The 9752-nt window shown below is 41.6% G+C and overlaps 1 protein-coding gene across 1 annotated transcript; it reads right to left on the bottom strand.

Moving 5' to 3' along the window:
• Positions 1-256: 256 nt before the first annotated feature.
• Positions 257-4210, bottom strand: LOC129153770 (putative leucine-rich repeat-containing protein DDB_G0290503). Its single transcript, XM_054733721.2, has one exon. It carries the CDS (start codon positions 4063-4065, stop codon positions 526-528), a length of 3540 nt encoding a protein of 1179 aa, XP_054589696.1. The 5' UTR covers positions 4066-4210; the 3' UTR covers positions 257-525.
• Between the last annotated feature and the right edge of the window lie 5542 nt (positions 4211-9752).

Genomic DNA, 9752 nt, shown 5'->3' with positions numbered 1-9752 from the left:
TAAACCAGGCTTTAGTGTATCTTACAAATCTTTCATCCAGATCTTTACTAATTTAGGGTGCACATTCATGATTCTCACAGAATGAACCATAATGATTGATGATGGCGACCCTGATGTTGGTGACCCCCCTTTTCCCTCTTGTAAACATATTTATTTATTTTCATCTGTTTTTTGTCACATAGTTAGAAAGTCAAACTCTCCCCTCCTCTTTTTATCCGGGCTTGGGACCGGCAGTGGCAGAGTTGGAGAGTTTTTTTTTTTTTTTTTTGCTTTTATTTTAGTTTGTGATTTATTTATTTATTTATTTGCTTTTCATATTTTGTTTTTTGTTTTTTGTGTGTTGGGGGATTACATGTTTGAAAGTTCACCCATCTCTGAAACAGAAAATCCTAATGAGAACATCAGGGTCTTTGGGGAGGCAGTGGCTGGTTTAACTTCTCACATTCATCCTGGACAGTGCTACCTGCTGCCACCAGGAGAGGGGATGTCTTCTAATTAGCCTTTTCTGATCTTTTAGCAGGGAGGTTAGTTGCTAGGTTGTTTGTTTTTGTGCTGACGGAGACATCCCGGGGTTACAAATTTCTTGAAATGCCTCCACACAGAAACTTTTTCCTGTTTTCTTGTGTCTGAGTGTGGAGCGTCTCTCTGGGACTCGAGGCTTTCTGCTAAAGAGTCGTTCTCAGCAGGAAGACTCTCGTTTCGTTCTGCACCGTCCATGTCCTGCTCACTGATCGCTTCTGTTTGCTGATCTGGGTTAAAACGTTCAGTCTTCTGTCTCAAGATCTGATTTTGACTTTCCAGATTTGTAGTCAGTGACTCGAGTTCAGAGACTTGTTCCTTCAGGATTCCCAACTCTTCCTCGTGCTGCTTTTTGCTTCTAAACAGATCTAACTGGAGCTTAGCGACGGCTTTACGGAGTTTTGTTTCTTTTTCCTCCATCTGTTTTAGTTTGGTCGTCAGATCATCGTGACCTGCACTGACCACGTCTCTGTTTTGGGCGAGCTCAGTCTCCAAACCAAGTCTGATCTTCTGCTCGTCTCTAAGCTGGTTTTCCAGACTCTCACACAGGCCAGATGTTTCCTGGAGTTGCTGGTACAGCTGGAGTCTGAGCTTCTGTTCGTTGGTGAAACCTGTTTCCAGGTTTTCACAGATGACAGATTTATCCTGGAGTTGATGTTTGACTCTCTCCAGCTGTTCAGCAAACTCCTGGTGAGAAGCAGCGTTCTCAGCGGTCAGGTTCTCCACGACCACTCTGAGTTCTGAGTTGCTCTGTGTCAGATCTTTGATCTGCTCTTTAATATCTGAGTTCTCACCGACTATCGTCCTGTTAGAGTCCAGCTGAGCCTCGTAGCTAACTCTGAGCTGCTTCTCCATGTCCAGACTGCTGCTAAGTTCTTCACAGATGGACATTTTTTCATGGAGCAGCTGCTGAAACTTCTGCAGATCCTCAAACATCTGTTCTGATTTAGTTTCTACAGCCTGACCACTTCTCAGCGTCTGACTGAGATCTGTGTTCCTCCTTTTCAGATCGTTGATCTCCTTCTTGAGATTTCCGTTCAATGAACTCATTTGATCTTTAGTTTTTTTGAGTTCTTCCTCACAGGTCAGGCGGAGCTCGTTTTCTTTGTTCAAACGTTTCTCTAAACTTTCACAGATCAGATTCTTCTGTTTGAGCTGATGTTTAAAATTATTTTGCTCTTCCAGAAGTTTCCTGTCTCTGTTCTTCAGATCCGTTTTAATGTTGTCCAGCATCTCAGAGAGGTCACCGTTCCTTTTCTTAAGATCTTTGATCTCCTTCTTAAAGTTCTCGTTGACGGTGACTTTATGCTGGGCATTCTTCTGCTCCTGGACACTAACGAGTCTGAACCGAAGTTCTTGATCTAAATCTGTTTGCAGATTTTTGATGAAAACGTTCTTTTCTGAAAGCTGCTCCTTTAAATTCTCCAGCTTGTCAGTCAACTTCTGTTCTACGCTGACTTTCTCATCTTTTTCTCTGCTAAACATCACTTCTAAGTCCAAATGTCGTTCCTCCAGTTTTTCAAAGTTCTCGATCAGAACGTCTCTCGAGACTCCAGAAAAACGGGACTCGTCTGTCTCACCTTTTAGATCTGAGCAGATTTTTTGTAAGTCATCATTCACGTTTTTCTGCTCCTGTAACTGCTTTTCTAAAGCCACCAGCTTTTGTTGCTGCTCAACCAAACTGTTCTCCATCTCTTTAGTTTGCTCCTTGTAAAGCGCACACTGGTTCTCTGCAGCAAGCCTCTTCTCCTTCTCCTGATTGAAACAAGTATTTCTGTTCTGCACTTTTTCTTTCAAATGATCCACTTGTTTCAGAAGGTCACAGGCGACAGATTTATCCTGGAGTTGATGTCTGACGCTCTCCTGCTGCTCAACCAACTCCTGGTGAGAAGCAGCGTTTTCAGCGGTCAGGTTCTCCACGACCACTCTGAGTTCTGAGTTGCTCTGAGTCAGATCGTTGATCTCCTTCTTGAGATTTCCGTTCATTGAACTCATTTGATCTTTAGTTTTTTTGAGTTCTTCCTCACAGGTCAGGCGGAGCTCGTTTTCTTTGTTCAAACGTTTCTCTAAACTTTCACAGATTAGATTCTTCTGTTTGAGCTGATGTTTAAAATCATTTCGCTCATCCAGAAGTATCCTCTCTCTGTACTTCATATCCGTTTTAATGTTGTCCAGCAACTCAGAGAGGTCACCGGTTCTTTTCTTAAGATCTTTGATCTCCTTCTTATAGTTCTCGTTGACGGTGACTTTATGCTGGGCGTTCTTCTGCTCCTGGACACTAACGAGTCTGAACCGACGTTCTTGATCTAAATCTGTTTGCAGATTTTTGATGAAAACGTTCTTTTCTGAAAGCTGCTCCTTTAAATTCTCCAGCTTGTCGGTCAACTTCTGTTCTACGCTGACTTTCTCATCTTTTTCTCTGCTAAGCATCGCTTCTAAGTCCAAATGTCGTTCCTCCAGTTTTTCACACTGGTTCTCTGCAGCAAGCCTCTTCTCCTTCTCCTGATTGAAACAAGTATTTGTGTCCTGCAGTTTTTCTTTCAAATGATCCACTTGTTTCAAAAGGTCATCAATTTGCCTGCTTTTAAAATCAGCTAATTCCTGCTGAACCGTCTGAGGTCTAGGGACAACCGTCTCAGGTCCAGGTAACTCCAGGTCAGCAGATGAATGAGTCTCATTAGGAAGAGACTCTTTCTCCGCACCAAAGACCGATGTTTGTTCTGGCATCTCAGACTCCATCTCTTTAGTTGTAGACAGTAGATCTGACTTTTCGTCCTCACCATCAGAACTAAAGTCGATGACTAAATCATAATCCACTTCTACGTTGTTGACACATAAGTCGTACCAGGACATGTTTGTGCTGTTCGTCATTTCAGCCAAAGTAAGGGTTTGTTCTGCCTCACTTGGGTGTTTAAAATCAGCTAATTCCTGCTGAACGGACTGAGGTCTAGGGACAACAGTCTCAGATTCAGAGAACTCCAGGTCAGCAGGTAATTTAGTCTCATACTGAAGAGACTCTTTCTCAGCATCAAAGACCGATGTTTGTTCTGTCATCTGAGACTTCATCTCTTTAGTTTTAAACAGTAGATCTGACTTTTCGTCCTCACCAAAGTTGATGACTAAATCATAATCCATGTTTACAGGGTTGACACATAAGTCGTACCAGGAGATGTCTGTGCTGTTCATCATTTCAGCGAAAGTAAGGGGTTGTTGTGGCTTTCTTGGGCGTTTAAAACCAGCTAATTCCCGCTGAACTGTCTGAGGTCTAGGGACCATCGTCTCTGAATCAGAGTCAACCGTCTCAGATCCAGAGAACTCCAGTTCAGCAGATAATTTAGTCTCATAGTGAAGAGACTCTATCTCAGCATCAAAGACGCATGCATGTTCTGTTTCATCAAACATATCATTTTCCATCTCTTCAGTTTCTGAGAGAAGTTCTGAGTTTTCATCCCCACAGTCAGAAACAAAGTCCATGTCTGACTCATAATCCATTTGTTCTGGGTGCAGACGTGAGTCGTACAACGACACGTTTCTTCTGTTCACCATTTGAGCGACAAAAAGGGTTTGGTCAAACTTACTTGGGTGTCTGAAGACAGTGGTGTGTTCTCAGCGGTAGCTCTGAAGAGACTGAAGAGGAGCTGCTGCTGGTGGGCCTTTTATAGTCTCGGAATGTACCAAGTTAGAACCCTCCTTTATGATGTCACACACAGATTCTTCTATTGTGCTTGTTAGTGTTAATATTAGTAGTATTAGTATTGCAATTATTATTATTAATAATAATAATAATAGTAATTATATTCGTATTAATATGAATAAAAACACTTTAATTAATGGAATCTTCCCTATTAAAGCCCTCCTTTATGATGTCACACACAGACTCTTCTATTGTTATCATTATTGTTATCATTAGTAGTATTAATAATGTAATATTATTATTAATAATAATACTAATAATAGTAATTATATTAGTATTCATATTAATATTAATAAAAACCCTTTAGTTAATGGAATCTGGAATGGAATGGGGGGGGGGCGTACATAAGGGGATCCTAGAGGGGAATGGAGAACACAAGGAGACGCATGAGGGAGACGCAGACCATGACAATTTGCAGTAATGTGACATCATCGGCAGTCGAAGGACCCCGTCCCCTGTCACGTACTTTGAGATTTGTTAGCTTGCAAAAGTTGGAAATTGGTATGATGCGACAGCTGCCCTGCTGTCACACCCTTATTATGCTTTTTATTTTGAATATGTGTTTTGTTTCTATGGATTGACTGTTTAGGTGAGTATATGAAGTGCACACATTCAGTTATCGGTTTTAGTCTGTAGGTGTTTATATGATTGTTTAATATGTTTTTCGTTGAGTTGCCAGTGGCCTTGGAGTTGGAACAGCTGTAGCAGATCACTTTACTTGGCCTAATCAGCACCATTGGGTCATACCAACTCTCAAGGAAGAAGATTCCAGTGTTTTTGTATTTAGTTATTCTCTTTTGTAAATAGTAGTTGGGGTTTGACAGTAAATTTATTAAATAACTCAAACGTAATGGACTGATTACCGTAATTTCCAGACTATAGAGCACACCTCAATATCAGCCGCATCTTGGCTAAAAGCCGCAGATATCTACGGAATTGAAAACGTAGTTTAACTGGACGTAACTGAACTGATCAGTATCAAACCAAACAGAAAAGTTATTGATTAGTTTATTGATCGTCCTCCTGCGCACTGAAACAGAGGCGGATTTAGCAATTTGGGGGCCCAAGGCGAACACAGACATGGGGCCCCTTACACTAAATTTTCAACAATTTTACCTTTAACTGGATTTGCGAAACTCTCCTCTTCTGACATGAGTTATTTTCCCTTTTTATTAGTCCTCCTCTTTTTTCCTGTATTTCCCTCCTTTTGAGCGCTTTCAATATGTGCTCTGCTTTCTTCTTCCTGTCAGTGCTCCTGTGCTTTAGCCTTAGTTATTTTTTTTCTATTTTCCCATTTTGGTCTATGTTTACCTCCCTTTAAACATTTTCCATTGTCTTTCCTTCCTGTTTCCTTTTGATGTTTACATCGAAAAACGACGTCACTTTCAGAAGTGAAGATAAAAGCTTTTATGAAGCATGCTGCTTCTTTCTCTTATTGGAGCCACTAGGATAACTCCATTTCATGCTTCATGTTTTTACTATCGCTTTGAGTTTTTTACGAACGCTCCCGCCTCTCTCCTTCTTCTTATCTGTGGTCTTATGGCACTTGGCAAACAACCATTTGGTGCATTACCTCCACCAACTGGATTGGAGTGGAACGACTACCAATCACTTCCTGTTTGTGCATCACCGTCTTAATAACCCTCTTATGACCATAATTATAACAGGGCCGCCTGGTATTTTAATCTTATGGCAGTAAAATTGTAATAAAAAGTGCAAAGTGTAACTCTCTCCTTTTTTCAGAACAACCTCAGCTTTCGTTGTATGGTTTGTATTCAGAATTTATTTCTATTAAAGTCTTTAAAAAATCAGCTTAAAAGTGAAAAAAGCAACAAAAAAATGGATTTGAATTTTTTACATTTATTACTGAACAGGAACTTCAAACTTACTGGGCAAAGAGTTTAAACTTTAAACTGCATCTATTCTTTAAAAAGTTAGAACCTTGGTATCTTTTTTTAGCTGTTTTTAAGACCATTTATTTTTGTAAACTTTCAGACGTTTTTATTTGATGTGGTAGACCTTGAAGCAGTTTCTCTCCAGCTTCAAGGTCCTACACACCTCTCACTGCCATGGGGTGCTTCTCTTGCACACCGTGCACTGCTATACCAAAAACGTTTGTTTTAGCAAAAATAATTATTTATTGTAAAAAGATAAATAATGCTGGAATGAAGCTGAATCTTACAATTAGCAAATAGTTGAGGGTGTTCAAATAAAAAAATAAAGACTGAACAAACGTTCATACCCTGGTTCACTGGAGAGCTGTCCTTCGTGGTCAGTAGCCACGTTTACATGCGCATATTTAATCGGATTGAATGCCCATTCAGATTGAAAATTCTGCATGTAAACATGTCAATCAGAATATTCTGATCCGATTCGGCCCGATCGGATTGAAATTTCAATCCGATTGAGAGAGGTGGTTTATTCCGTTCTTCATTCCGATTGACGTGCATGTGCACAGCCATTCGGATTGTTGGGGTAAAACAATGCCCACTGCGCATGTGTGCAACAGCCAGCAGGCCTCTCCGCTGTCATTTGGACTGCCTGACTTCAAAAATGACGGTGTAATTAACAAGCGGCGGCTTTTAAATCCGACAACAAGCCGTCCCGTTTCAGTAATATTTAATTCAGAACTTGCATTTTGTGGAAGTAAAATAAAAATCTGATTATTGCACAAATCATTCGACAAAGATGTTCAAATCTTTACTGGAAATACGCAGGTTTATCGTGGGGGTTGCAGCGCACGGATCCCCGTTTCTGTCAGCTTTGAACACAGCAGCTTCTGCAGCAGGTGATGGAGACACGCTTGTAAAGAACACAGGATAATCTGGGTTTTACAGACCTGATTGGAGGCTGATGTTGGGTAGGAAAACGTCCTCGGTTAAATACTCTGGACGACATTAAAGTCCGTGTTCGTTAAAAGCACGTAAACGCAGATGACCTGAGATGCGGTTCGTTAATGATGAACACAGGCTTCTAAACTTTCTGAACATCTTCTGTTATTTTGTTTGAACAGATTTTTCTCAACAGTTTCAGCTGATCGTCACATGTTATTAATAATAAGCCACAACAGAGCTCAGTAATAAAACATGAGGCTAACCCCCCCCCCCCCCCCCCCCCGCTCTGTGCCGCAGCGCAGCGCAACAGCTGTCAATTCAGACCTGCGGACCAGCTGATCAAGAGGCAGACATAACCCTCCCTTATTTTAATCAACAATAAAATGCAGCAAAGCATATATCTGCAGTTATTCACTGAAGAAAACGTAACTTCTATGAGCTAAATAAAAATATTAAATTGAATAAATGGATCAGGAAAGCAGGAAGAATAGTTATTTCTGTTTTTACATTTTTCTTTTCGTTTCATGGCGTTTGTTTACAATTTTTCTTTCGTGAAAGGCAACTCTGCGCACGCTCAACCTATTTAATCGGATTAAATGCTTGGTGCGTATGTACGCACGGCATGATCGGATCATTTCAGTTCGTGTCCATGTGAACAGAGATTCGGAAATTCCGATCAACCAAGATTTCAATCGGATTGAGGAAATTAGGCACATGAAAACGCAGCTACTGTCTTCAACTAATAGATCGTGTTGATTTTCTCTGAGGCATTTCCATCATTTCATGCTGGTTTTTTTATGCTAATTAGCTTTCCCATTCCGTTATCCGCTTTCACCGTGGCGCTGTGCTCCTTTTCAATCAGGCTACAGCAGGATTTCCGTAACTCTGATTGGTTCTTGCTATAGATCGTTGGAAAGCTGCTTTTATGTACTTTTAGGAACTGCTGGAATTTTTCAATCTGATCAGCCATTCAAAAGTTATAAAATGGAGCATTTTGGATGACAAACTCAGCACGTCTCTGAATCTGTGTTGTGATTCGTTGTGCTCAAGACGGGGAATCCCGGTGGCTACCGTAATGTCTTGTATATGCATGGAAAGCCCCTTTTTAATCTTTTCAGCACTTTTGGAATTTTAATGATATCGTGAATGGTTCAGGAATTATGGTAATGAGAAGCATGTCCAATTCCGTCTGCGGCGACAGGTTGGTAATAAGAATATTGTGGCATTAACAGAGGGGTGCCGGCAGTCAGGGCTAGGAGGCCCCCAACACAAGGGGTCCCCAGGCAGCCGCCGACCTATGCCTAATGGTAAAACCACCACTGCCTGCACCCGAGCAGATCCTGTATCGACTCTGTCATTATTTGTGGTATGTGGGCCAGGTTTAAGAGCCATGTGTGGGCCGGAACTGGGCCAGCTCAAATTAGCTGTGGGTCATAGGCGAGGCAAAGAGCAAGTCACACCAAAATAAACTTTTTTTTTCCAATAACCTGTGTAAATGACTGTCTAACAGTGTTGTAGACATGTGTAGTCATAATTTTTGCATTTTGCTGCATTTAAAAAAAATAAAAATTCTGCATCACTGTGTCGGCCACGACTTGTGGTCTTTGATTACACCACCCCCCACAATGCGGGTCAAAAATTGAAGCAAATGCGGAAGTGAAATAAATTGCAGTTCCACCCCCATCCACTAGGGGCTGGTGTCAGAAGCGAGCAAATCCTCATTGACTCTCATGTTAAAAATACCAATTTCACAGCAGAAATAAACATGTTTACAGCCTGGTACCAGAACATGTTTTTGGCTTAAATGATCTAGTTTACACTCATGACAACTCTGAGGGGGGTGAATTTTTTTCTCACTCTTCTGTTTAAGTGTATTAAAAGCCTAAAATTCTGTATAATTAATGAGCATCAGACCCACGTGACCACAGAGCTAGCTCCGTGGAAAGGCCTCAGTAGAGCCTCGGTCTGGCCTGGAAACTGTTCCTTCATTTTCAGTCTCTCAACTTAGATCATTAGTTGTAGCGTTTGTGCGTTCTTTTTGGATATTATTTGTGCAATTGTTGGACAAAATGACTTGCTGTGGCATTAATTGCACCAATAGAGCGTCCAAGGAGTCTCCATTTCATTTTTTTCGGTAAGTAAAATTATATTTATGTATTTTAGGTCACTGCCGAGCTGAGCTTAGATGTTAACATGTACTGTTTAACCATGAAATTTAAATGTAATAGGGTAAAACCCAGTGCATTTAACATAATGCTGCACTTTAGAAAATGGGTTGAAATTCAACATGTTGGTGGAGCTGGGTTCCCACTATCGGCTTGTAGAGCTCTCAGTAGACCGATGTTTTCCACCCCGTTCTCCCCTCCCCGCAGCTCAGCGCATCTCTGTCTGCTGCGCGGGCTGCCGGCTTGTGGAGCTCTGGATGGAAACCAATGTTTTCCACCCGTTTCTCCCCTCCCCACAGCTCTGCGCATCTCAGATCGCAGCAGCACTTGTCTGCTGTGCAGCTGCCGGCTTGTGGAGCTCTCGGAGACCTCTGTGTTCCACCCGGTTTTACCCAGCGGGCAGCCCGGCGTATCTCTGACTCAGAAGCTCTGGTGTTGTGCACAGTTTACTCCAATTGTAGCTAGGTTGCTACCTCCGTTAGCTTAGCTCCCACCTCCGCGTTAGCTTCAGGTTAGCTTGTAGCTAGTTCGATCGGGTGT

This window comes from Nothobranchius furzeri, chromosome 3 (genome assembly GCF_043380555.1).
Source record: "Nothobranchius furzeri strain GRZ-AD chromosome 3, NfurGRZ-RIMD1, whole genome shotgun sequence".
NCBI lineage: Eukaryota > Metazoa > Chordata > Actinopteri > Cyprinodontiformes > Nothobranchiidae > Nothobranchius > Nothobranchius furzeri.
This window is presented reverse-complemented; position numbering and strand designations above follow the sequence as displayed.

Excerpts from the sequence above, each read along its gene's own strand:
- LOC129153770 (XM_054733721.2), bottom strand. The coding sequence starts at position 4,065 with ATGGTGAACAGAAGAAACGTGTCGTTGTACGACTCACGTCTGCACCCA.